The sequence below is a fragment of the Papilio polytes genome, unplaced genomic scaffold (assembly GCF_000836215.1).
Source record: "Papilio polytes unplaced genomic scaffold, Ppol_1.0 DF823923.1, whole genome shotgun sequence".
Classification (NCBI taxonomy): domain Eukaryota; kingdom Metazoa; phylum Arthropoda; class Insecta; order Lepidoptera; family Papilionidae; genus Papilio; species Papilio polytes.
Genome location: NW_013525281.1, coordinates 35686 through 63170, shown reverse-complemented (window position 1 = coordinate 63170; position 27485 = coordinate 35686). Strand labels below are relative to the sequence as shown.

General features: G+C 42.3%; 3 protein-coding genes, 1 long non-coding RNA gene and 1 other non-coding gene across 7 annotated transcripts; 3 read left to right on the top strand and 2 right to left on the bottom strand.

Moving 5' to 3' along the window:
• Nucleotides 1-4061: 4061 nt before the first annotated feature.
• Nucleotides 4062-4133, bottom strand: Trnaw-cca. Its single transcript has one exon. It is a non-coding gene; the product is annotated as a tRNA-Trp (tRNA).
• Nucleotides 4134-8846: 4713 nt separating this feature from the next.
• On the bottom strand, nucleotides 8847-17961 carry LOC106102317. Its single transcript, XR_001225567.1, has 3 exons — nucleotides 17343-17961; nucleotides 9552-9883; nucleotides 8847-8932 (listed from the first exon to the last, which is right to left on the bottom strand). It is a non-coding gene; the product is annotated as an uncharacterized LOC106102317 (long non-coding RNA).
• Nucleotides 11831-17334, top strand: LOC106102312 (solute carrier family 22 member 3-like). Of its 3 annotated transcripts, none has more exons than XM_013281738.1 (8): nucleotides 11831-12093; nucleotides 12203-12384; nucleotides 13094-13259; nucleotides 13830-13930; nucleotides 14127-14278; nucleotides 14593-15210; nucleotides 15797-16008; nucleotides 16224-17334. In XM_013281738.1, exons 2-8 carry the CDS (start codon nucleotides 12224-12226, stop codon nucleotides 16428-16430), a joined length of 1617 nt encoding a protein of 538 aa, XP_013137192.1. In that variant the 5' UTR covers nucleotides 11831-12093; nucleotides 12203-12223; the 3' UTR covers nucleotides 16431-17334. The 3 variants fall into 3 exon arrangements, with proteins under 3 accessions (XP_013137192.1, XP_013137191.1, XP_013137193.1); XM_013281737.1 differs by having other exon boundaries at nucleotides 12195-12384; XM_013281739.1 differs by lacking the exons at nucleotides 11831-12093; nucleotides 12203-12384 and adding an exon at nucleotides 12952-12966.
• A 1084-nt stretch (nucleotides 17962-19045) lies between the features above and the next one.
• On the top strand, nucleotides 19046-21758 carry LOC106102314 (general odorant-binding protein 1-like). Its single transcript, XM_013281741.1, has 3 exons — nucleotides 19046-19698; nucleotides 20123-20303; nucleotides 20589-21758. Exons 1-3 carry the CDS (start codon nucleotides 19570-19572, stop codon nucleotides 20777-20779), a joined length of 501 nt encoding a protein of 166 aa, XP_013137195.1. The 5' UTR covers nucleotides 19046-19569; the 3' UTR covers nucleotides 20780-21758.
• A 3870-nt stretch (nucleotides 21759-25628) lies between these two features.
• On the top strand, nucleotides 25629-27479 carry LOC106102199 (tafazzin homolog). The gene is made up of 2 exons (XM_013281612.1): nucleotides 25629-26067; nucleotides 27003-27479. Exons 1-2 carry the CDS (start codon nucleotides 25953-25955, stop codon nucleotides 27152-27154), a joined length of 267 nt encoding a protein of 88 aa, XP_013137066.1. The 5' UTR covers nucleotides 25629-25952; the 3' UTR covers nucleotides 27155-27479.
• Nucleotides 27480-27485: the final 6 nt, after the last annotated feature.

Sequence of the window (27485 nt, the reverse complement as noted above, 5' to 3'; positions counted from 1 at the left end):
ACTTACAATAAGGTAGGTTTACTATTTTCAAGGAATTATTTCGTTACTTTTTAGTGTACTGTTTTTTTTGAGAATATTTTGTTTTTAGTGCATTTTGTTTTTATATATTTACGTTGACATGGAGCATCATTATTGTGTTTATTGCGGCCGCTATATTTGAGATTAACTGTTATCAACTACAAACATTAAATCCATACAAAAATAGATAAAAAACACCATCTCCGACAGCTCAGAGTAAATATAATACTTTATACGCAGATAAACAGTACGAGTGGCAGGATGTAACATTCTCTGCCTTATCTGTAAGGTGACGAAGTGAGACAGCAAGTTTATTTAGAATTAGATGATGACAGTTGTGCTTCCTGTAGCCGATATTGCGACGTTTGACGCTCTCCATACGATGCTGCACAACAGCGCCGCGCAGCGCTAATGGGGTGGGCAGGTCTCGCCGATCATCTCTATACACGCATTTTTTGCTCGTTACCGCGACCTGCGCGCGCGCGTGCGAGGGGAATAACAAGTGGTCACGCACAAACGTTTGTCGACATTATATTAATAAGTAATCAAAAGTTGAGTCAAGTTGTTTTATGGACAAACTACATATAATTGTGACGCTAATATTGCCTTACATATATCTTCATTAATCTGAACTTTTAGTTAACAGGGCAACATTTTCTTTTATTAATGAAACTGTATTGACACTCTTCAAGCACATGTAGACTTAACATAAAGCTAGTATCTACTTGGAGAAATAAAATCATATTTCCTAGTGACCCAAGTGCAGTACAATTAGAAAGTTTATGAACGTTGTGTACATGATTGTAAGAAGTTGATAGCTTAGGAGCGTGTGATGTGAAGACAAGCGGCCACGCCCGCTACTTGACACCTGTCGTTAACAATAAAAACTTTAAAGTTAATGTCTCTGCAGTGGCGCCCTCCCACACTAAACATAAAACTTGTGACAAGCTCGTGGAATGTGTTCGCCGCGGGGTGCCCGCGCCCGCCCCCGCGCCCGCACTGCCGGCTTTGTTGACAGTGTCTATTTGTCTTTTTATTAAAACAATTAATTAAACGGACATCGATCTATCTCATCCGTAGCAATAGCTGATAAATAGTAATTGAGTTATGCATTAGTATGTTTACAATCAATCTCTGTGGACATCTAAATCTGTGTAAATTCTAAGATTACATTTTTGCAAGTAATTTGTTGCCGCGCCGTGTTGTGCCGTGTTGTTCTGTGCCGCCCGGACGAGCACATTCTGACATTACTCTCACATCGCTCTGGAGCAGCAGCGTATGGTTACTATAATTATTGCAAAACAACCGCGTGACCAAAGCAGGAAGCGAGAACTATACTATAACTACTGCGCTCTGCTGTGCGTTAAACTCTGCACCGACTACAGAACTACTTGGTTAAGCGAACTTAGCTCAAAGCCTTATTGACATAAAGCTTATTTGAGCTTTAAAGACATTCAAGATCTACTCCGAAGCGAATGTTACAAGTGATCTCTAATTGTAGAGCAGTTGAGTTCAGTGTGGCAAGCCGCCGCAGCATTGTTGTTACCATCTCCTCACGCGCCGCTCCCGCCGCTTCCGCAGAGCCTGGCTGAGCCGATGCCACTCGCCGACACCGCCGCCACACGCTATAACATAATTGGCTTTACACGTTGTTATAACATTTATGTAGGGCACTCTAATACATGTCTATGATAAGAATTAAGACTAAGTACGGGAACAAACATTTCTATAAAAAAGCATGGCATAGAAATATTTGAAATTCAGAAATGTTCGGCACTCGTAAAAGCATGACGTCCCGAAGAATTTTAATATGAATCATATTGCAACAGTAACAAAATCACATATAAAAAATCTGGTACAGCATTTCTTCGAAATACAACATCTTACCTTTCAAGTATAAACGAACGATTACACATACGTACTGCAATTAACTCATTGCATGGACTCTGGGGGGCGTTGGGGCGGGGGAAGGGAGTGCGGGGCAAGTTTTTGCCGCAAAACAAGCCCCAGCTCCGGTCCCGAGCTGGACTTATACAATTCGTCGGAATCAGATAATTGCCCGCGACAAGGTTACCTGTTGCTCCGCGGACGCACCTATTTCGGAATACATCTACAATGCAGATTTGCACGCGAGCCATCGCTCCTCCACTGCGACTCGTATAAGGGCGGACACGTATAAAAAGTGCAACCGTTGAAGTACAATGTGTTAAAGTAGATGTGGAAACCTCACCATGACAATAAACAATTAAACATTATTTTAATGCGCCTCAAAAAACACTTTGACTGATTCGGTGTTTTGCACTGAAAGCCAATGCAACTTTTTTTGATGTTCTTTTGTTTATGTTCTTATAAACTTATTTACCCTGCAAACGATACACGACTAATTCAGATGGGACCCAGAACGATGTAGAACAGTAACAAAATAAATCAACGAAGCCAGTTGAGACTTCACTAATTACAATTAATAGATACACAATCTTCCTACAATCCCTAATGTTCCTAAGTTACCTACGTGACTTGGCGACCAAAATGAAATTGTCGTCATTTTATCTTTATTGTTATAAATAAATTCCCAGACCACAATCATTGATTATGATCATCCTAAAAAGAGAGCCTGCGCGGGCGCAGAGTGCGCGGGGTGAGGGGCGAGGGGCGAGGGGCGGTGCGCGGGGCGCGGGGATGGGGCAACGGGGAGCGGGCTCATTTCACGCTCCACCGGCACTCGCAGCTCTACAACATAGTTACTTGTAAGTTGTAAGACGGTTTGTTGTGCTGACGGTTTCTTTCATCGTTTGTATCTAAAAATGTTCAATATTTGTATTTTATTCAGTGATTTTCTGTTATACAATTCAATTCATCACTATTTTCCATCAAATATCATAACACTGGCGACGGTGCAGGAAGCAACAAACTCAGTCAATTCTGATAAAATTGCCAGTCACGCTTGCCGCTGGAACGTCGTTGAAGACGTTGTTATCTTTTGAGTTGTAACGATAACTGTTGTAGCGAGCGAGGCGCCAAGAGGCAACGTGTATGTAAGCACAGGAGGGCACTGCACAGTTGAGTGACTGTCAAGTGGTGGTCACCGTCACTCCTTAACGGAGCATCCCAACTCACATCGCCTTAGGCCAGTTCACTGGTACCAAATAACATCGTCAATCGCGTCGTTTGAATCTCGAAGGCAAACGCAGCAATTGATATCATTGTCACCTAACATTACAATCAATAGACATCCACACCCGAAAATCGCAGATTTCGATACTTTTGACGTAATAAGCGATTCATCCAAGCATGGAATTTTAAAAACTGTAGTTAGTAGAAGGCAAGGCCGCTCACGAGGTCGTTATCTCTCGTTACAATCTTTTAAACATTCTGTTTTATTATAAGCGGATGTTTTGTTGACGATGGTTTTTGATAGTCAAATTAGTAAAATATTTTCACATCGTAAAGTTAGTAAACAGTAGAGAAAGTTAGCTAAATAAACATTGTTTGCGACATCTTGCGGCAGCTAAGCCGTTCTGACGCATTTTGAAATGATAAGTTACGCAAATCATAGTAATAGTGATTAAGATGGCTGCAGCCGCTCACAATGGAACATACTCGTATATATGTACACTCACATACATAAAAACTTACAGTTGTGCAAAAACATTACTGTCCTGTTTAGTTTACTCTTGTAGGTAAAAGAGGGCAACGTAAAAAACATGTAATTTGACACGATTAAATTTAATGTATAATTATACCAATAAGCATACATTTGCTGCACAAAAATGAGTCTAAGGCTTTTATTTTATTTTTATTTATTTACTAAGATAAACCAACAGGACAAGATTATGATACATACATTTTTACACAACACAATAAGTAACATGCAGATAATTACTCCCAATTAGAGGTTTACACGACATGCATTGAAAAATAGCAGTAGACACAATATTTTTTATCTATTTTTTATTGAACCCATTACGTAAAATTGAAATTAAATTTAAGCGATAGCCTCCCGTAGATATAAATCTTGAAAAATAAAAAAATAGAAAAAGAATTGACCCCGACGTGATTTGAACACGCAACCTTCTGATCTGGAGTCAGACGCGCTACCGTTGCGCCACGGAGTCGTTGAGAAGGTTATCGAAATACTCTATTATCTGTTCAGCGTGATCGAAAATTTTTACTTGCAATTAAAATACTAGTACGTTTGCGTATAATTTATGCAAACGAGATCTAAAAATAGATAAGTATACATTTGCAGTGCACATACCGCGGGCAGGATGTGCTTTACACTAGTTAATTAATGAGGAGAAAGCTCGGGGGGGGGGGGGCATTTCAAATTAAATACTATTACAGCCAAAAGTCAGAGCCGAGAGAAGAGGACATCATTAAAACTTTGTAGATTTATATGTTCTCTCGAAAATTGCGCGTCCATTAAGCTATTTTTCACAAAAGTTAAAGGCCCTCTCTCGCTTCCCTGCTCTACCCCTAATCCCTGTTTAAAAGAAATCTCGTTTATCCAGCCCCTCCCCCGCGCCCTCTGCGCCCCCCGCGCCCGCCCCCGCGCCATCACTCATGCCTAACTCGCTCGTGCTCAGTTCAATTCCGTGTTAAAGGGCTTACGTCAGCACTTTTGTTGTAAAATATTCGACACTTCTAAGATTTATAGGTACTTTATCTTAGCATAATAACTATACTCACCGTGTCCACATTTAATATTGTACTGATAACGTTGCCTAGTTTAATAGGTAACATCGACTTTGTAACAATGACACCGAGGGAGAACGTCACCTTAAGTTGTTCACGTCATCAGTGCGAGCATTAAACACTTAGAGATGCAATTTCTATAGGTAGATATCATAAACTAAGTAATCAATGCGTTATCGTAAACATCATACGGTCGCTTTCGCCTACTCGTGTGGTGGTGCGAGCGGCGTCGGCGACAATCGCTGTCACTATAAAAAAGCTTACCTTTCAAATAAAAAGGAGTCACTTATCTTGAATAAAGCCCATTTTATAACGCGGTAATGGACTCCTCATATTGTTCGCCGCCCGACAATAATTTACGACTGTCAGATCCAACTCACACTAAACGCAACGAACTAGCATATTTAAACTAGTTTCACTGAGAGCTTTCTTTTGGTTGGATAGATTTACATGACGAATTTTGTATGTACGGCTCTAAAGATTAAGTGCAGTATCTCATTACCAATAAATGTCCATGGCTGGTGATTTTGTCGACTTTAAACCGCTCGAATAAGATATAACACAAATTTTACTGCTACAACCAAAATTATTCCATCCAGTTAGTGTATAGCATAAAAACTACCAAACACCCAAGCGAGAGAACCAAAGGCAGTTTGTTGAATTTTAACGTTTATTTTTTAGCAAATAGTGTTAGTGGTTCGTGTGAGTGCGAATTCAAATATGCCGGGAATCTGATATTAAAGAATCAAACTGCTAGAATACATTTATTTAAATAGTGTCCTCCCCAGGAAAAGACGGTTAAAATGCTACTAGTTATTTTGAACCTTAAACAGATAGCGTTATGACCTAAAATATTTTAACAATTTATTGTGAGGCTTTGGAAGCTTATGTCGTATGTCAGTGGAACGGGAAGAGCGCGTGAGAAATGTGTTGATCTAAAACGTTATATGAATATTTTACATCAACGAAATAAGGAGAGTTTTGAACGAAGCAATGATATTATAAGTAAACTGGATGAAACCTTATTGCTACAAGCTAGATGTTTCAATTTAACATATAGCACCAAATGTTTCGCCGTATGAAGGCCGCGGCTCAAGTTACACGTTCACTTTACTTGGACACATGAATATTACATTCTATTTGATAGTCATAGTGATTATTTAATACATTATGATGTCTGTGCTAAACTAGTATTACGAACGCATAAGCACGAACTCGCAAAATTATATTTTGTGAGCCAACAAATAAAAAACTCCAAAAAGCTATCGATCTGTATTCGGAAAACCAGTATTTATCGTTACAATAACTTAAGCTTTGTTAGTCTGTTGATTGTCATTTCAATTGTAATCATCTCGTAAACCACAATGTACCATACCAATAAGAACATTCTTGTAAACCAATATCGCACCTGACCACCGCCGCCAACACACCGGCTCATCTCGGCTGCCTTCATCTGCGGTCTGGCGCTGCGCGTCTGCGTCTCTGCGGCGAGCGTACAATAAATACGTTTTCAATTACACTTCGTCCTCCCCCGCACCCAGCAACCTGGCCGCAGTGGAACAGAACCGGAACCTTTATTTCTCGAGTATAGGGGGCTTGGTCACAGGCTTAAGGGCCCGCCGCCTCTGTCTGCAGACAGTACAGCGAGAGGCGGCGCAGTGTGGTGAGCTACGGTGCAGTGCGGTGGTCACACAATTCAATTTCCAATGTAATATGCAGCGCAACTTCTGATTCAATTTAACCAATGATTACAAACAGCACCGCCGCCACAACCACTTATTACTAGACCTGTGATTGTTCTACTCGTGGCAGGCGCTTAATGACCTCATAATTTCAGAAAATCAACTACTCGGCCGGCGCCACCGCTGCGGCCGCGACATTTCATACAGATACTCTGATTTCATAAACTTTTTGTGTTCGTTAACCTAATTGTATATCAAAAATGTTTCATGATTTTTAAAAATTTAAGATAATTTTACATTGTAGTTTGTGATTATCGTGTCGATGTATCGGGATGTTGTGTGCCGCACGAGGCGGGTTCAGATCCTGCGGCTTAACCAAACTACTGCAGCTGCCTGTTCACTCTGTCGATGTCAATCAAGTCACGTCAAATATCTATACTAATGTTATAAAGAGGAAAAGCTGTGTTTTTCATTATTTTTCAACTTCACGCGGGCGAAGTCGCGGGCAACAATTAGTATCACTATGAATTACATTACAAATACAATAAAAACTTTTTGGTCTTGTCGTTGATAACAATTTCATCTGTGCAGGTGCATGGAGCGGGGTCACGGAGCGGGGGCACGGAGCGGGGCCACGGCAAGGGGGCACGGGTTCGCGCGAAGCATAAGTGGCCAGGGACAGTTTTTTTGTACGCTGTTTCTCGGAACGCATCGAATTGTTGATTTATTTCTTTATCCGTATAATTACATAGTGAATACTGATTTTAATGTTGAATGTGCCTCGCAGCTCGCAGTCGACGGACAAGAGTTTTTGCGGGGACCAAAACGTGAGCGTTGTATAATCGAAGCAAAATGCGCTCACTGCGCTCACTGCGCCTATTGCGCTCTTCGGCCGGCACAATTCGCCATCGTAGATAAATTGGTGTGACTAATAATATAAGTACTTATGAATCCTGTTCTGTTATATATTAAATTAAAATAACTTTATACAATGAAAGGTAACAACGTAGTAAAGTTAAACCTTTCCATGTCTGTTTTTTTTTAGTCTTTGCTATAATTTTCGTAGTTTTAGAGCCGAAGTCAAAATTCGGTTGATGACGAAACAATAGAAAATGTATTTGAGTTACTATTTCCATCTTTTGATTAAAAACACCGCGGATAAGCAAAAATGTTTAGAGTTCTTATAAAATAATATTATACCGATACCGGCTGTTAGCAGTTAAATTGGATTTAGTTCGGTCCAGTCGGTATGCCACAATTAACAAGTGAATCGAATGGGTCGCCGGCGAGCGGCCGCTCACGGATTCCTGTTTATAAGCTTACTTCTAACGAACATTATAAAGTATTTTGTTTATGAAGTTTGTCGTATGTAGGAAATAACATGAATGAGTAAACTTATTGGTTATCTATACTTCTAAACTAATATTATAAAAAGGAAAGACTTGTATTTTTGGATTCTTGTATGTATTGAAATAACTTAAAAACTACTGGACCGATTTCAATAATTCTTGCAACATTAAAAAGCTATGTTATACCGAGTAGCATAGGCTACATTTGTTTGTTTTTTTTTTAATTTCACGCGGGCGAAGTTGCCCGCAAAAGCTAGCACACAATATAATTTGGACTTGATGACGTCTTATAAATCAATGAACGTCGCCGCCGAGGGCACGCACGAAAACCACGAGAACTTAAAAGCACAACTACCAACAGGGTTGAGGCAAACACCCATTTGTTTTTTTTTTTTATTAGAAGGTGGCAAACGACCAAGCGGCCACCTGAATCCGCCGAAATGGCGAAGTGACGCAGCCCATACACATCACCAATACTAGATACGTTGCCTTCTCTTAATCGACTGGAGCGGTGGAGGAGACTCACTTAAATTGGATATTTTCCCGTCTTATGCATCCCCTCCACCGTCAAATCCACTTTTCCTTCTCATCATTTTCTTTTAAGAAAAGGATGGAAAGGGAAATGCAGTAAAATTAGGCATCCGGCACCGCGCTCATCGGACGAAACGCGGAATTGCGTCCGCATCACGCCTGTCTTATGTGTAGATCTTTAGGAAGATGGCTTACCTGGCAGGCTGCGTGGCATCAGCGCGCACCCATGCCGCCGCGCCCCACTCCTCGGCGGGTGGAGGGTCGTGCGGGGGGTCGTGCGGGAGGTCACGCGGCGGGTCTCTCGGGCGCAGCAGGCCCGACAGCCACGTGTACGACTTGCTGCGCTTCATCCCGCCGCGGCGCTGGCGCCCCGCCGGCGCACTCACTGCACACTGTCACTAGCTGGCGACCACTCGTACTACCTTTTGCACTTTGATCACTTCACTTGTCTCAAGAAACATTTTTATCACACTATTCTATTCATTTGATAGTTTCCTTCAGTCGGTCAATGCGTATTATGCATTGATCGTTGACAGCTTTATTCGGAGTTCTCGCAAACTGTAATTTAACAAAACTTTGGTGGTTCCGAAAGTGCTTATGTTTGCTGTTGTGTCGTGTGTAGACAACTCTCCCCGCGCGTCCGCTCCGCGCCGCCGCCTGAAGGTAGCGTGCGCTCATTACCGAATACACCGAAATGTACCAAAACTTAATAATTGCTTACTTCGGTAGTGAGAATTTAATGCGCGCGTTACAGTCGTTTATCGTGACAATAGAGTTTGTTTGTGTTGCGATAGATGGCCATTAGTCTCGGCGCCAGACAACAAAATATCAATTAATTTTTGTCTTTTACTCTCGACACCTTTCCTCGATATTATAATCTTTGCAGACAAGGGTTTAGAGATCGTTATGGCCCGAGGTGAGGACATTCAAAAACTTAAATCGAAGTCTCATCGGAAATAATTGTCGTCCGCGTCGTCGTCGTGTTACACAATGAGTCGAGATTTTTCTTTTCTCCGTGGGTTTGTTTTGAGGTGCAATTATCTATGCTATGACTTTTAATGAGATCATTTCGAAGACGAATGAATGTAATAGGATTTGCAATGTATGTATGTATTATAACAACGATCGATCGGTTGAAATTAAACTAATCTATTTTCAGGAAACGACAAGAAAAAGAAAAGGTGAAAAATTCTGTGTTCTAAATAAACACTTCACTCACTCAGTTCGTTCCTTTTACTTTATTTTATGTCATACTTTAAATTTAAATGTACAGTACTTAATGAGGTGTGAGTGATGTGGTCCGGCAGTTCGGACGCGGAGCTCTTGCTTTCACATTAGAAGTCTCGAGCTTGCCGCACGCCGATATCCACCAGAATAAACTAGTACCCGGCTAGGAGCATATCTTATGATGGCGACGGGTCTCGTGAGTTGGCGTAGAGCGGGAGGAGAGCGTCTACACTTTTCGGAGCGCGTTAACGTTCAAAAATGTTGAGCCATCGCTGACACGAGCGCACGGCCGCGTCTGCCGCCGGCAGTGCGCGCGCTGTGACGGCAGTTTACACTACTTTGGTTGGCATAATTCCTGCCCTTGCCGCTACAGTGCGCCACCTGCAACAAACAGAAGTATCTTAACACCAGAATATATCTAAAATTAATTCTATGCAACGCTACGCTTTTACAGCACAAACCGCACTGCGGCGACATCATTAGTAGGTGTCCCCCCAAAGTATCACGTACCTCCAATTCTAGGGTTAACTGAATTTCCTAAACCAATTCTATCTTACAATCGCATCTCCATTTAACAACAGGCTAGGTATGTCGAACATTAGTATAAACTTAATAAAAACACGCACACGATCGGCCTCAATTGCCGACACCTCAACACATACATACTCAAGGTTACCAATGATCTCACGCCCAAATCACCGGCCGCGAACCTGCCATTGAAGTGGTGAGCAAGTGAGGACGCCTATTACAAAATAGCGGTAGAGTGCGCTTTCTAATATATTTTAACGTTAAAAGTTCCCTTTCAACTACTCCTTTAAGGGACTCCGCATCCGCACTACTCTTGTAACCACTGAATGCTGACACTTCTACATATCATAAGATTGTGATGTCAAGTGATTATTGCTTTATCTGTCCAGTGCTAGGGTTCAAAAGCGCGGAATGTCAAATTTGAATCAGGCCGTGGTATCGAGAATTCAAACTGGTTTGCGAAACAGATATAATAAGCGTTGCAATTAACTGCCAAGTCAATGAAGTGTACAAAACGATGTAGATAAAATAATATGCAGATATCTCCTGAGATAGATGATATCATATATTTTAGCCTTAGCTTTAGTTGACATCAGGTTTCAAATTAGGACGAAGTGTAGATTCATCGCGCGGTGCAGTGGAGGAGCGGCGCCGGCGCTAACCTACCAGATCTTATTCAAATGTTAATGAATTGTCACCGTGTCAGACATTCGGCTGATATTAACTCGAATACGAAACACTTGTTTAAAACCGGAAAAGTTACTTTTGTACTTGTTTTCTTTGTTAATTATTATATTATCAGTTATTAATCCCTGTGGAAACAAATGAACGCGCAAACACCGCTCCGAACGTGTCACTCAGGCGCTGGCTGACGGCTGGAGGTTGTCGGCGCGGCGCCTTGTCACCACCGAAATGATAACTACGAGTATGTACATGCATATATAGGTCAAATGTAGTTTGTTCTTCAGTATCATTCATATTACAATTACAATGTAACAAATTATCGTGAACTAGCTGTTCCCGTGCGACTTCATCCGCATCACATTATAAAAACTTCATTTTATTGTTTACATTTGTAAAATCATCAATTGCGAGTGTCAAAATTCTAATGTGTAAATGACCACGAAGGCCTTAATATTGGATAATAATTACCGTTACCATGGCAACCTTGCATCTTCGTTACTATTCGTTTGTTTTTTGTCCCTTTTCCACTTGATGGTTTTGTTCTAAATTATTTACTCCCTAAGTTAAATAGTGCAGAAATATAAAGTGCAGGGCTTTTTATTAAAAAAAAGTATTTATAAAAAAAATACTGTGATTGTTGTCCTACAAAAGTAAGAAGTGTGTGTTTACTCTTTATATACTCAGCAGATTCACTATACTCGTAGAGTATTTTTTAATCAAAGTGTTTAAGTAAGTAAAACGATTCCACTTGATTCCATTCGGACATCAAAGAGAACACAATCTAGAGAAGTTACAAATTAAAATATAATGTATGTTGGCCTCGTTAAACTAATCACAAAAACGTAGCCGAGGAAATGGCCTTACATTAGAATCTATGCGTAAATGCAGGTTAAGAGAGGATAATATATTAGTTTGATGTTTCAAATGAAGTGAAGATGGAATTACTAATCTGTGTGGAAGCCGCCGCACCTAAGCCAACGCCGGCATTCTCTAGGGCGCTTTAGCTATAACTCATACCAGATGAGACTATCAAGTAGATAAATAACATAGAAAAGACATTTTTGCTTGTATACTTCGTGAGATATATTTATCGCATATGTGCACATTAGTAGGGCTCGCGGACGATGTGATGCGATGTCAGTAACGAACGCCGGCTAAGGCGCCGACAGGCGCGACATCAGCACGTTTGCTCTCAGTTCTCAGTGCACTACAACTTAGTTATTCTTTATGTGCGGCGAGTCAAGCCGCGTCGCTGGCGGTTTGTTATCAGATAAGAACGGAGCGGCGGCGCGCGGGCCCGTCCCGACACTGCACTCCGCGCCAGCCCGCCAGCCCGCCATACACAACCTTTTCTCCTTTAAATCTCCGCTGATTCAGAGGTGCGTTTTTCTTTTGATTTGGGTTAAATGTTATTTACTGTAATTTTAGTACTTAAATACGTTAAATGTTAAATTTGAATATTAAATGTATATGTTTAAAGCCCAACAGACAAAACCGCTGGTGTGCGCGATGAGCGGCGCGGGACATGAACAGGTAGAAGTGGCGCTGGCGCGGTTGGGTTCTTGCGGCCCGCACCAGCTGCTCATGCTGAGCCTGCTGGCGCTGGTCTATGCCACCAACGCCGTCTACAATGTCAACTACGTATTTGCCGTCGAAGACGTCGGCTACAGGTATGGGTGCGTAGCGGTGACTACACCCGCACCGCCGTGCCTCCTCGCTTCTGCTGCGAGCGACACAGGTTCACATGTCATTTCAGGACCGCAGGCGTGATGCAAATTTAATGCTTTTTCTTTATTATTACCTTATCGTATTCCATCGTGACATAGTTTACCATAAATATATTTTACAATGTGTCACATCATAACAATTATTTCGTTTCGTTTGTACGTGAAGTTCATCATGCCAGTAATATTTAACAAGTTATTATGTTGCTCAAGTAAATCACCTTAACTAAGTAAGCGCATAATTTTTATCAACATCGAACAACCTGCGGCGAAATTCTAAACGTTTAGTTTCATCTACGCTAATTTACTCGCACTGCATTGTTTTGCGTTGTTCTGCGTTGTACTGCGTTGTAATGCGTTGTACTGCGTTGTAATACGCTCTCCACTACTATTCCTACACCACCTGTTCAATATATTTTTGAAAGTAAACGATAAACTTTTACAACATCACAGTTGAGTGGGATAAAAGGAAAAGATGGTGGTTTGATATACTTTTCGACATTTGAAGAAACATCCAGTTACAAATAGGTATAAAGAATAAACCCGGTAATTATATATCGTTACAACATTGTGTTTAACAAGTAGTTATGTAGATCCAATGTATTCGAGCGAGTCTTCAACCCGCAAGCATTTTGTCTTATTTGTACTGGTGCAGGTGCGCGCCGGCGGAGTGCGCGCCGCCGGCGGCCGGCTGGCTCAACGGCACGGGTGCGAGGGAGGCGGGCCCCGCGCGACAATGTCGCTGTACACACCACCGCACCGGACAAGACCACGCCTGCACACACTTCATCTACGACAACCCGCACAGCTTCGTCGCTGAGGTACCAATTCTATCGGCGCAACCACCGATGCACTCAATTTTCTGCAACTTAACGACACTCACCGCGCGCAGTTTGTAAAATGCCAGTTGCTGGACTGGCATTTTGCAAACCTGCAAGCATCTCTTTTGTTTTGAAGTCCCTCAGATAAGTAGATCCGAAGTTTTAAAGTCTTAATATCCTTCGGCGTTTTCTTATACAAATATATAATACATCTACAACGGACCGTGTTTACTTACTCGGAACATGTTGGCTAGCGTTTATATCTTGAAATGTAAATAAATACCTATTTTTTTTGCGCACATACTCGTACATTGTCATTGTACTTGCCATCTTACAAAGTAACACATCTACATACAACTTACAAAGTGCGGACACCACGATAACGGTTGGTTAATCTGTTAGTGGCCTGATCGTCGCTACATAACTGTGGGCAGGAGGTCGATCACAACAAACGCATTTGACATTTGTTAAGGTTTCGGTCACATGAGTGAATGTGTTGCGTAAATAGTGAGCCTCACAACGTTGGTTCTGGAGTGGCTACACAATTGTAAATATGAAGTTTGTTGACAGTTCTCGTTGGCGTGCGAAGAGTGGAAGCCACCGTTAGTGGGCACGGCGCACATGCTCGGCAACATGCTCGGCTTGCTGCTGCAGGGGCAAATCTCAGACAGGTCAGAACTCACCCCGCAATATACCCTACAAGGAAATTGTTGTTCAAACTCTCAAGTTTCCCAAATGTTCCCAATTCGTTTTAACTCGTTCTTAAAATTATAAGAGCGTCCTTTATTAGTAAATACTCGTAAATATAAGGATATGTAGGCCAAGTAAAATTGTTGTCAGCTAGGTGATACGTAGGCGTTAGCACAGGTTCGGGCGCAAGGCGGCAGCTGTGGGCGCGGGCGGCGTTGGCGCGATGCTCGGCCTTGCCAAGTCGTACGCGCCCACTTTCTGGGTGTACGTCGCTCTCGAAGGACTCGAGGCCGCCCTCGGAGACGCGCTGTCGCCCATCTTCATGTTGAGTTAGTTACTCTTTCGTGTAATATGTAATTACTTAATTGTTATAAAAATACGTCAACCTCCTCTTCTCCACATTAACTTCCACAGAACTAAATCTTGTCTTGAAATTTGAGTGTTCATAGTGATAGACAGAGATAATCGTTGTAGGTGTAAATATTTCGTTAGTAAAAATAATAGCTTTTCAACTATTTGTAATGTTTGGACAGATTTTATACGTGACGGAACATTGCTACAAAATTTTCCTATTGGCTGCAAAGAAAGGGCAATTGTGTCCCAAAAAAGTCTGACTATCACCAAATTGTGTGCAACATTTCAGGCATAGAAATGGTAGAAAAGAAACGCGCAGTGTTGTACCAGATGATCCTGCTGAACTGTTACACGGGCGGGCTGGTGGTGCTGCCGTTCGTGGCGCGCGCCGTGCCCTACTGGCGCTCTCTACTCCGCGTGCTCTACGCTCCCGCACTCCTCATACTCACCTACTCCTTCTTCTTGGACGAAAGCATACGATGGATGTTCAGCAAAGGAAAACGAGAGGAGGCTATCAAATTAATACAAAAAATTGCCAAAAGAAACAACGTAGAAGTGGACGACGCACTTTTGAATAAATTAGAACACGTAGACAACGACTCGTCGCCGAAGACTAGCGACAGGCGGCTTCTGCTGAAGACGTTCAGGTCAAAGATAATGATGCAGAGGTTTACAGTGTGCATGGTGTGGTGGTTCACTATAACGCTGATCAACTACGGCATGATGATCAGCGCGGTGCTGCTCGCCGGCGACAAGTACCTCAACTTCGCACTGTTGATGCTTATGGACGTGCCGGCCAACCTGCTGTACTGGCTGGGGCTCGCCCGCTGCCGCCGCCGGCTGCCGCTGCTGGCCTCCTTCATCCTGGCTGGCATATTCTGTATATCGCACGCAATTCTTCCAAAAAGTAAGTATACGGTATACGTATCTTCAGATTCGGCGAAGATCTTAGAAAGTATTAATAAAGTAATGTTATATGAATGTCATGTGAAGATCAATAATAGGTGAAAACAAACAGATTTCCAAATATTAAACGATACTCATCTACATTTATCTAAAACTTCCTAAAATGCCGAGGCTTCGCCACTCTTTGGGGTTAACGAAAAAAACGGGAGAGAAGAGGAAGGCCGAACATTATCATCATCATCATCACCACCCACTGTGGGGCTCGGAGCCTACCCTAAAGTTAGGGTGACTAGGCCATAGTCAACCACACTGGCCAAGTGCGGGTTGGTTGACTTCACACATATCTTTGAATTTCTTCACCGATATGTGCAGGTTGCATCACGATGTTTTCCTTCACCGTAAGAACGTCGGGTAAATTATGTACATATGAAAATTCAAAAATCACATTGGTACATGACGGCGGGATTCGAACCCAAGACCTGTAGATTACAAGTCAAGTGCTCAAACCACTGAGCCACCGACGCTCGTCAACCCGAAGGCCGAACGTCAACGACAAATATGTTACAGTAGTCATAAATATGTCGCAGGCGAGGGGGAGGGCGAGGGCGCGGGCGCGGGGTATGCGTGGGCGGGGCTGGCACTGTTCATGGCGTTCGAGACACTGGCAACGCTCTCCTACAACATCGTGTACACCTACACCTCGGAACTGTTTCCAACGTACACGCGCAACTCGCTGCACGCGCTGTGCGCCGCCGTCGGCCGCCTGGGCGCGCTTCTGGCGCCGCAGATGCCCTTGCTCGTGAGCCCATCTTGTCATGTATACGTCATTACACGCCCCACTAAGCTACATCGCTATCACTTCTATGATAACGATAACACATAACGCATTACGTTAACCTTTTCTATACAACTAGCAAACAAGCGTGCAGTTCACCCGTTGTTCAGTGCATACCGCTTCCCATAAACATCCGCAACCGGTTGCACATGCTTTATCAGCTTTTTTGATCATTGCAGATTACATACTGGTCCGGCCTACCGGCTCTGATCTTCGGGGTGACATCGTTAGTATCGGGCGCCCTTACTGTACTGGTGCCTGAAACTACAGGCACCCGGCTGCCCGATACCATCAGGGAGGCGGAGAACATCGGCAAGAGTGAGCCGGTACAGCAGGAAGAGCGGGAGCTGAAGGCGGGTCCGGGCCCAGCGCAGGAGGCAGCGTAACAGCACGCTCTCAACGGCCGCTCTCAGGCTGGGCGAGAGGCTCACGCAAGCTGTACGAGCAGGAGTCGCATGGGACTCGGTCAATTATAATGCAGCCACCTATCCTCTGTCCTCTGACTTTTGTGACGACACTGGGAAGAATTGTAAAGCAACTGCCATTCACACTTATCTTGTTAAGTCCGCGACAAATATATAGTAATTCCCGGATACAAATCAGTTTTCTTAAGATAATTGATCTATGTTACTGTAAATAAAGTATAATATTATAAAAGATTACTATTTTTATGTGCCGCGACCAAAACTGTGTCTGTGCAGCGATGACGCCTAGTAGCAAAGAGCTAAGCGGAGCAGAGTGAGGCTCCAACTTAAGATTGGCGGGCGCCCGCTAAGGTCACGTCGCAGGTGCCAGCCATCCCTCCCACTGCAGACCTAACTATTTCGAGAAGCAGCTAATTAATAAAAACCGCGTCTGCCTGCCACCTCTTTTGCGGCATTAAGCCGCTCAGCTTATTATTGGAAGTTGTTGCACTATTGCACAGCACAGGCTATCATACATATATTATAGTCCAGTATAGTTCAAATCCAAAGTCTAAAGTAGAATAAAATCTGTAAATCATCCTGTATTCTCTGCTACCAATGACTCGCTTAGACTTACGCCGTCCATACAACGGTCCACGATGAATTGAAGACGCACGTGAAGGCATTTCGAAACGATCGCCCGCATCGAGCGACACGTTCACGAGCATGCTCGGGCGACATCGAGCTCGCGATCTTTGCGATGTTAGAAGTTTAACGACATTATATTAGGAATCCGGTTCGTGTCGGGTGCCGCGTCCCTCATCAAAACTTACACAAACTACTCGTTATATATTTCCGATACGTAATAATTGTGTGCACTTAATCGATAGTTACCGTTGAACCGTCGGCGGCGCGGCGTGGTGGTGCAAGCGGCGGCGGGCGTCGAACCTGCACCCGGCGACGGTCGACGCACTATGAGCTATCTCCCGCTTGCCAATCACTGGGATATGGCCACGGGCACTGTCACAGCACAGCACTGCACTGGGCGGCGAGCGGCGGGCGGCGCGCGGACACTATATACGGCCGCGCGGTCGGGAGGCGCGCGAGCACTGCGCCTACGCCTGTCACTGCGCTGCGACGCCGCAGAGCTTTTTGCGCTAAAAGCTCACGGACAAAAAGAAAACTTACCGGAGGCTCCCACGGCGCCCCCGCCGCCGCACCGCGTCTCGCCGCGCCTCCCTACTTCGTAATATTGTTGTATTATTTCTATACCATTTATAATTATTAACCGCAATTACTTTTATTTTTATTACATTTCTCGTCATTGTTTAAGCTTTTTGTTAGATTCCTCCTATATCTACATTAAGAGCTAAGATCTAAGATAAATTTATTATGTAACCTAACTTTAAGTTTCACCGTTTTCTGCTTTCCTTATCAGTAGGTATTTACTTTATTATTTTTTTATTTATTAGCCCGTGCGGCTTCATCCGCATGGAATTTGAAAACAACAATTTATTGTTTATATTTCAAATGCTACAATTACAACGAAGACTCTTGACATCTAAGAACGGCTGTCCCTTTCCCGCATGACGGTTCTATAAAAAATATTTTTCCCTAAGTTTAACAGTGTGAAAATATACAGTATAGCCTAAAGCGCTAAAACGTGTCGTAAGTCTAGACCTTTTAATTAAAATAAGAATTATGAAAAAATTCACTGTGACTGCTGACATCCTACATAACTATGTAGTGTGTGTGTGTGTGTGTGTCCGTGTGTGCTTTATTATATTACTTAGTATTAGTATATATATTTTTCTATTTATTATAATTTTACAGATATACATCTATTCTTTTGTTAGTAAATTTGACTTAGTCTAAGTTAGTATTGTACAGATAAATTAGATTAATCATAATTATAATTACTCGTATATTAATCATAAGTATAGTCTGAAGGATCACATGTGCCACTAGTTTAAGTTTTTTTTTATTTTATCAACATTCTATTTTTGAATTAATTTCCTGAGCGCTAAAAAGACCACAGGTTTATTGAGAGAATATTATAACGACGTTCATTTCTTTAACACAGAATTTGCTGAGAATGGTTAAATAGTTAAATTAAGTCTCTTTAATTCTTTGGTCATTTTTAACGTAAACATGCAATCATAATTTGAAAAAAGTTTGCCATTTTAGTAATTCTAACTTGTATTATAACTATTATAATTAAATAATATTGTGTCCGGCGCTACAAGGTTGTTAGTAACTAGTTCATACATTGTAGAAAAGTCAAAATTGATCATACTCGTATAATTAATATACGGTACATAACAGTAATATGTTCGGTATTATCGAAGTTCGACCACTATTACTCACACAATTTCAACCGATAAGCACAAAGCATCCCAACATAAAACGTTACTTTCCGTAATTCACAAAGCGTAAGTAAAGGAATGACCCTTGCCACCAGCAGTCGTCTGTCTGGATCTGTATTCTGTACCTAGGAGCACACACTGCGCCGGCCGCGGCGACGGCAACTGACGCTCCACACTGAGCTTGATTACATATCGTGACTTGTTTGTTTTGTCTCCGATCTGCGACTCCTCGATACGCCTGTGTAATTAACATGTAGCAGAGTCACCGTGCTATATCCACTACACTCTACATTTATATACGATACTGCACATTTCCTCGTGTCTTTTTAAAGGTGTAGCCGGTGGCCGACAAACGGGCGCGGCCGGTGGCGGCTTGCGGTTCGCGGTGGACAGAGTACATACTGCCTTATCCTTACACAAAAATGTTTACTCGTTTTCTTTATTTTACTCATAAATTAACGAATTATTAACTACTATTGCAACAAACGACTGCTTTACACAACCGCTCGCGGCCGGAGTCGCGCGGCAAGCAGCTAGGTGGAAATAGATTATAAGTTATAACATGCTACGTTGAGCAAACAAACCATAATTAACAGAGGACAATAATAGGTTGGCGCAGTAAAACAATAGTTGTGGTCACAAGCCGGACTAGGAGCGGCGTTAGCGTGTGGCAGGTAGTCATTAGGGCGGCAGCGGCGGGTATATAGTGGGGTGCGGCCGGTGCTGCGGCCGACTGCGACTGCGAAGACGACAGCATGCGGTGTGCGGCGGCGCTGGCGGCGCTGGCAATGCTGGCCACGGCTCCGGCCGGCCTGGCCACCTCCGACATCATGAAGGACGTAACCCTCGGCTTTGGTGAGGCGTTGCAACACTGCAGGGAAGAAGTAAGAGAACTATGTAGTAATTATTAATGGGCACATCGGACAAGCAAATTTCACCAGCCTCCAGAAATAAGGTGGCAAGTAGCGAGATCATTTTTTAAACGCATCATGAAGTGGCCAATTGTAAGATCCTGCCACAAAATACATGTATATCTTTAAACAGGTTTTTGGTGCTCGTTTGATTGATGTATTTCGGTCGATGTCCTATTTATTACTTTATTCTTAAATATAACTTATTTACATTTATTTGCAAATCTTTCTTCATTAGAAAACTACACTATCGCTGATAAGGCTAAGTATAACTCTTTATTTATTAGTAAAATAAATAAACACTCATTTCCGAATCCAAAAAGACAGCCAGAAATTACGTAATAAGATGAAAGAATTATAGAAATTAGGTAAGGTAGTATGTTGATGTCGCGCACAGAGCCAGCTGACGGAGGACAAGATGGAAGAGTTCTTCCACTTCTGGCGCGAAGACTTCAGGTTCGATGAGCGCGCGCTGGGCTGCGCCATCCAGTGCATGAGCCGGCACTTCGACCTGCTTACCGACGCGCACCGCATGCACCGCGAGAACACCGACCGTTTCATAAAGTCCTTTCCCAACGGTATAGTACCTAACAATTCTCTTTTTGCTCGACAGACAATAAGGTAATGCTTTCGAGGCTATGCCTAAAACATACGAAAGATTTCGGAAAAAACAAATTTATATGATATCTTATGTGGATTTTTTTTATAGAGGGAAAAATGCTTCTATCTATATGATGATGATACTCTCCTGGTCACCGACTGCCGATATCTTTTGAGAATGTGCTGTCCGCCCCTACATCCCCCGGAGCTGTGGCGGCGAGTGTTCAGGCTGTATCAGCAGGTGTGTAGTTGTGTGTTCGCAGGCGAGGCGTTGTCCCAGCAGATGGTGGACATGATCCACGCGTGCGAGGCGCAGCACGACGCGGAGCCGGACCACTGTTGGCGCATCCTGCGCGTCGCCGAGTGCTTCAAGGCGAGCTGCCAGCAGCGCGGCATCGCACCCACGATGGAGCAGATCATGGCCGAGCTCATTATGGAGGCCGCGGACCGATAGCACGACGACAACCCACCACCACCCACGCTCTAGTATTGTGTACTTAGATATAAATATGAAAATGTTACGCGATCGTATACTTATTAAGACTTAAGACTATTGTTAATCTGTGTAATTTGGCAGCATTTTTTTCGGTATTGGTGTTACGGTTGTAAGTTATAAGAAAAGGCGACAGAGTGGCACGGCCGCGCATTCCGCCACTCCTCGCTCATGACCAATGGCTTTGTGATTTCGTTCCTTAATAAATGTTGTTATCCTATCATTGAATTCGTTTCCTTCACCTACAGCCACATCATGAACTTCATAGTTCTCATGACAATCCTGCTTTACAAGCCCGCCCAATTGCCTGTGTAACTGCCGGACCGTTTTCCCACCTGCCCCCCCGTTATCTCCCTAAAATGCGCGCTGTGCACATTTGCTGCAGTCTGCAACGGTAACGCCGCTGGCATAGTCGCCACAAAACAAACAGATACACTCTAAAAGACGAGTAGCCATTGAATTTGGAGTTTCTAATATAGAACATTTTGAACCCAATCTCCGGGAAAGATAAAAAAATTACCCGTTTGTGGATGCACCGCCTGAGAGGAAGAGTAGCGGGCGCAAAGCGAGGAACCAATTCACGTGTCATGTATGTATTTGACCTACTCATGTTATACATCGGTGCGCGAGGGTTTTCCAGCGCGTCACCGCGGTGCGGCGGCCGGCGCTTGCGCTCGATATGATGTTAGAGCGAGGCCTCGCTAGTTCGTCGCGTTGCGTCATCGCTACGGACCGACCGATGTGTGGCGCGGCACAAAAATCCTTTGTAAAAGGACGCAGCGTTGACGATACGACGACGCAACGCAACGCAACTATAAAATTAAATTGAGGTAGTCAAAGAATAATGGCAAGCTTACCTCTTTACCGTCTTCTCGGTGAGAGTACACATATTATGTGGTGCCATTACTTTGCAACTTTCAAAATAATAAGCGTCTAACGTATTATATTTACTCACAAAACGAATTAAGCCAACAGCGCACGAGTCCCGGCGCAGCCCGCCGCCGCTGCGCGCCGCCTCGCGCCGCTTCTGGGTCTTTCCCAGCGAATACTTAGGCATTGCTCACGCGCCAGTCGCCGAGCGATACTATCAGCACACACCTCTCAAACAAAAATTTCATTTATACGTTAAATTTTTATTAAATCTGCGGTGAGTGACAAGAGGTTGTGAGTGAATTGGTCATTCGTAAGTCCTTTAGGCCGACAAATACGGCTACTGCCAGAATCGCCAACACAGACTGATCAAGGCAATTTGTGTTAGTCCGCCACCAGACCTCTAAAAGCGGGTCTTATCGCGGCGCACGCTCCGGCCGCCGTTACATTTATAATTATATGCGGAAAAGTCCTAAACCTAGCGATTCCTCGAAATGCTTATGGATATGGATAAGTACGACGCACATGGCGCGAGGAGGAAACTGCGCTTATCTGTTTTGTGCTGCGGACCGTACCGCGGCGTCCGATCGTCCCGCCAACGCGTATATAAACATGGCAGAGTGTTGGCGCGGCCCAGTCCGCTTTGAGAGTCGTTCTTGGCGGCGGCGGCACGCGGTTTCCGGCGGTGGGATGCGTGCGGCTTTGCTAGTGGTATGCGCAGCTGCGGTGGCCCTGGCGGGGGTCTGCCCGCCGGCCCCGCGCCGCCCAGCCCCCGCGGCCATAGCGGCGGTGCCCCTGCCGATGCTGCCTCGAAGGAGGCAATTTCTGGTCCGTGCGCCGCAGCAGCACGCGGACTACGCCCGCCACAACAACGACATCGTTTATGAGTTCAACGTGTTCGCAGATGATTACGGCGCGGGTTAAAGCTGTCGCTAACGCTCGAGTTAGCGTTAAGATGTCTCACCTTGATGTACGAGTAAATTGCCTACTGGGTTTCGATAAGCTAAAGTGTTCCGAATAAACAATTTCTTCATTTAATTTATTTTTATGCTGTATACATTATTATTTTTTGTTATATCGTCGTTGACGTTTATGATGTAATGCATTAGTAACCGTAACAAAAAGATAGATATTTTATCGCTTTTCTTATTTTCCGTGCTGATTTTATTTTATAATTAATAAAAATAAATGAATAAGTATTGATTCTTTCCTTTTCATTCAATAAACTCTTTGATTAGCTTCAATGACAATCTGCCAATATTCAATTATAACTCCAAAACCCCGTTTTTAGTTACCATCAATGCATCATTTCTCCAGGTGTATATGCATTCCAACAGCGTCGGTGGCTCAGGGTTTCAAGCACTTGAATGGAAACACTCGAATCGGGCCATGTACCGATGTGATTTTCGAATTTCATATGTACCATACATAATTTATCCGACGTTCTTACGGTGAAAGAAAACATCGTGTTGCAACCTGCACATACATGTCAGAAAAGAAATCACATACATATGTAAAGTCAACCATCAACGAACCGGCACCGGCCCAACATAGTTGACTAAAGCATAGTCACCTCTAAGGTTGGCTGCGCGGCTCTCAGCGGAGACGTCATTCAGCTGGTGATGATGATATGCATTTAGGCATACGGATGCGGTATAAAATCATCAGACAGCCAGTTTCTTGTTATATTTGTGAGTACCCACAGTAATTTCCTAATTACCTAAGTAAAAGAGTATGGTAAAAACCAAAATCCTTGTTTATTTAGTCATGAAAGAAATACTTTCAGTTGCACAAAACACATTACAACTAAGGATTCGCTCACTGCAATTTGAAATGAATAGGTAACAAAACAATTATCAGAAAAATATTTAAAAGTCTATTAGTATTTAACAGTTTCTCTTAACAAGTCCCCTTGGGAATAGGGAATTTGTTGAGTTAACAAATGGTATCACATTTTCGTTACAACAGACACAAGATGATTCCCCTACTTTTTTTCGCGATAAAAATATTTCCCACTTTCGAAAACACCACTCTGATACTAATTTTAAACACTTTCATCACATTTCTCATGGCATAACATTAAAAAACCACACAAAATGCGTAAAATAGACGCGAACTGACAAGCAATGTCACTATTACCCTGACATTAAATGTAATTTGTTTATTTTAAAACATTTGGCTGCCAAAAGAAACTTGTATGTATATCTATAGTTTCATATGAAATGTTCACACCATGAAAAAGAACTCTTGTCAATGAGAGTGACAATGTCAATCAAAGCATGACAGCTAATATTGTTCTTTGCTGGCACCATAGAAGTAATAAGTACTACGTACAACAGAAATGTGTTCTATCTTTACATCTTAAAATAAAGAAAATAAAACCTTATGCTAAGAGCGTAAGAGTCTTGTTGCACGTAAAATGAAATTAAAACCGAGTGAGAGGCCTACAAGTGTCCGTTGCGTTCCTTTCTTACAGTGACCTAGAGTTGCCAGATATAAATCCTTTCGTTGTTTTTATAAAAATAGGCAATTGATGTAATGTAATAAAGTAAAAACAATTACTTCTGAAATGCTTTTAAATAATAATAATAATTTCATACCGACATGTTAAAGCAATTATTGTTGATACGTGTAAAACCTTATTAACACAAAAAATTTGCGATTGGCGTACAGGTTTTCTTTTACGTGTTTGAAATTCGCACACCTGAACTGACAACCCGACATGACATCCCGACCCAGATGTTAATGGCGGAGTCTTTTTTTGATTTCGTAATATTTTTGAAGAATCTTACTTAAAATGGGAAGAATTTATGTCGTGGAGGCTTGCGAAAGCGAGTAATATGCTGATTGTGGGTTATATTTTCAAAGGTATTAGTTTTAAACATAATTTATTAGTGAAGAATTACGGTGACCATGCGTGACCTCCTAGTTCAAGCACAAAAACTTAAATACTTAAGCATTTGTTTATTCCCTTTTTTATCAAAATAACTTTGTTTTAATCTTAGATTCATGGTATAAGGAATAAGCTAAAATTACGGCATAGACTTAACGAGACTGTTTTATTTAGCAATGTCTAATTTAGAATTAAACTTAAATGTACTGAACTGTTTTTTTTCTTGCCTTATTTATTAAATATACCACAATAGGTAACTTGTTGTAATATGATCTCAGTTAAGCTGTATATCGTGTACGTGACCCACAGAGGCCACTAGGTCCTAAAAAAAAACAAAAACAGGAAACGTATAGTGCTTCAAAGGGCAAGTTTCATTATTAGCACCTTCGATTTAGGGTCGATATTGTCCTTATTGTTATTATTCCAATATAGTCAACATTGCCAGAGAGGGATAAAAAGGACATTGAAGTCTCGCTCGGCTTCAATTTTGCGACATGCGATCAATCCTGTTCTAGAACTAAATCCATGGACAAACTATAGCGATCCAAACTTGTTTTGGGTTTAAAATATTTATTTCTTTGTTATAACAAAAGGCCTCTGCCAATTTTAAGTAAATTCGCATTTATTAATTTTAAAAGTAAATGACCCCAAAATATTTTCTGATTCAAACATTATAAAGAACGATGACAACAATATTACAAAACAATAAGTTCACACCATTCGAGTAGGATGGCAGTCCAGTTAAAAATTGTTAATGTTCAACTTTACTGGCTGAGTGTGAACCAGGATTAACTATTGATTGTGCGACAACTGTAGTGATAGTGAGCAAAAAGCTGTTAGTTTCATTCACTTTTCACGTATACATGTGTACAACGGATCAATTAACAGCTCTCAGCTCAGCAAAATTTTTAACCTGAATTGAGTTAGAGTTAGAGTTACGCGAGCTGCGAGACACTGGGCAGTATTTCATCAAAATATATGGGTTACTTAGCACAACGAGCACATAATCGGTCGTGGTATTTTGTTATCTAGCTCGCGAATAGTGGATCCTTCCTTATAAACTTTGAGCTGCTAATTTGTTTTGTTACTGAGCCGTAGCTCGAATGTTCCAGTCAATGTGATCTGATCTGAACTTTTGAGCCACTCAGAGCCGATTTACAGTTACACACGTCTAATCAAATCAATGTCAGATACCGAAACGAAATGTCATTCGATTTCATATCGAAGTCGAGCAAGTGCTTATTGTTGGTTGTTGGATTTTATGAGTTTCCTGAGAGGAAGCATGTTAAGGTAGAGGAGGCGTGCAGCGCCGAGCAGAGCTGAGGTCAACGGCGGCGGTCGGCAGTGAGGAAAGCGGCGCCAGCACGCAGCATGGGCTATGACATCGGGTGGATCATCCCGAGGCTGCGCAACCCGGGTCGGCTGTGGACGTGCGCTAGCTCCATCACGGTAGCGGTCGTTGGATTATTTAGTAAAATTATTATTGGTAAGCGACTAAAATACACAATACATTGGTTACACTATCCTAAAACTTGGCTGCTATACTGTCATTTTGTAACTGAGTAGCTATTAGGTAATTAATAATTTCGTGTGTTACGGTTTATGCTTTCACAAGCATAAACCTGAATAGCTGCAAAAGTTACAGGATGCAACAAACATAGATAGATACAAACCTATTCTAAAATGAAACCGACTGCAAAAAATGTCTCTAGTGGCCAAATGATTTGTGTGATCTTTGCTTCTTTGTTTTGGATTAGGTATGATAATTGTATGTTGCAACAACAGCCAATATCTATTCCTTATTTGTTACAATTTCATATCTCTACTGATTGTTATGAGATAAACAAAATACATTGACAAAAGACCTTGCTCTTTTTATCAATAACAAGCGCAACTGTAAAATGAAAAATAATTTATTTCAATCCTAAATATTACCAAACATTGTTTTTAGATGGAATATTTTGTCTGTGGTCTAATAATGTTTACAGAAACTGGAATAATTAACAAGTGGCTTGACGGTGGCTGAGCTTCAACATAATATATATCAAAATATTAAAGTTTCTTCATGTATTAGAATGTAAAAGGTGGCACTGTCACAAGCTGCATGTGTCAAACACCAGGCAATCATTTCCCATATTACAGAGATAACAAAGAGTTTGCTACTTCAAAATAGACTTTTAGTTTCAGGCTTACACCTTCTGGTGGGATATCAAATTTAAATTAAAAATTTATATAATTGCAGTAATTTTTATTAAAGCTTAAAATACAATTATTTAACTAAAATATTAGTGATTTACATTATGGATGAATACATTGAGATATTGTCCAATTATTCTGTTTATTTAAATCATCATTTGTAAGTGTTGTTTATGAAGCATTTAAGTATTAGGCTGTAAAAGTTGTAAATAAGAGTGTTTGCAGAGTTCCTGAACAAGACAACGGTGCACAACCGCGAGGCGCTGGCGCGCGCCGTGCGCCGCCCGCCCGGCGTGCCCCTGCTCACCGTCTCCAACCACCATTCCTGCTTCGACGACCCCGGCCTCTGGGGTGCGCTCTCCTCCATCACAATCTAATCACAAACAAATGTCATATCTTTTCTTTATAAACTGTCTCCAAGTTAATTAATGTTTTTGATGGTTGACATATTTCATTTTGAACATACATCATAAGTAGAAAGTTGACATAAGAACTGATGCAGGTGAGGTGCTAAACGTGCAATCACTTCACAATATAGTTGTTCTCTCGCACTGTTACTATTTTATTGAAATCTACTTTGCTATAATTTTATGCAGATGTGCATAAATGTGATATGAGTTGGCAGTAATTGAAGTCTGTTTGGTGTGTCTCGGTACGTGTCTGTGCGGTGCGGCGCTGTGCGGTGTGCGGTGTGCGGTGTGCGGTGTG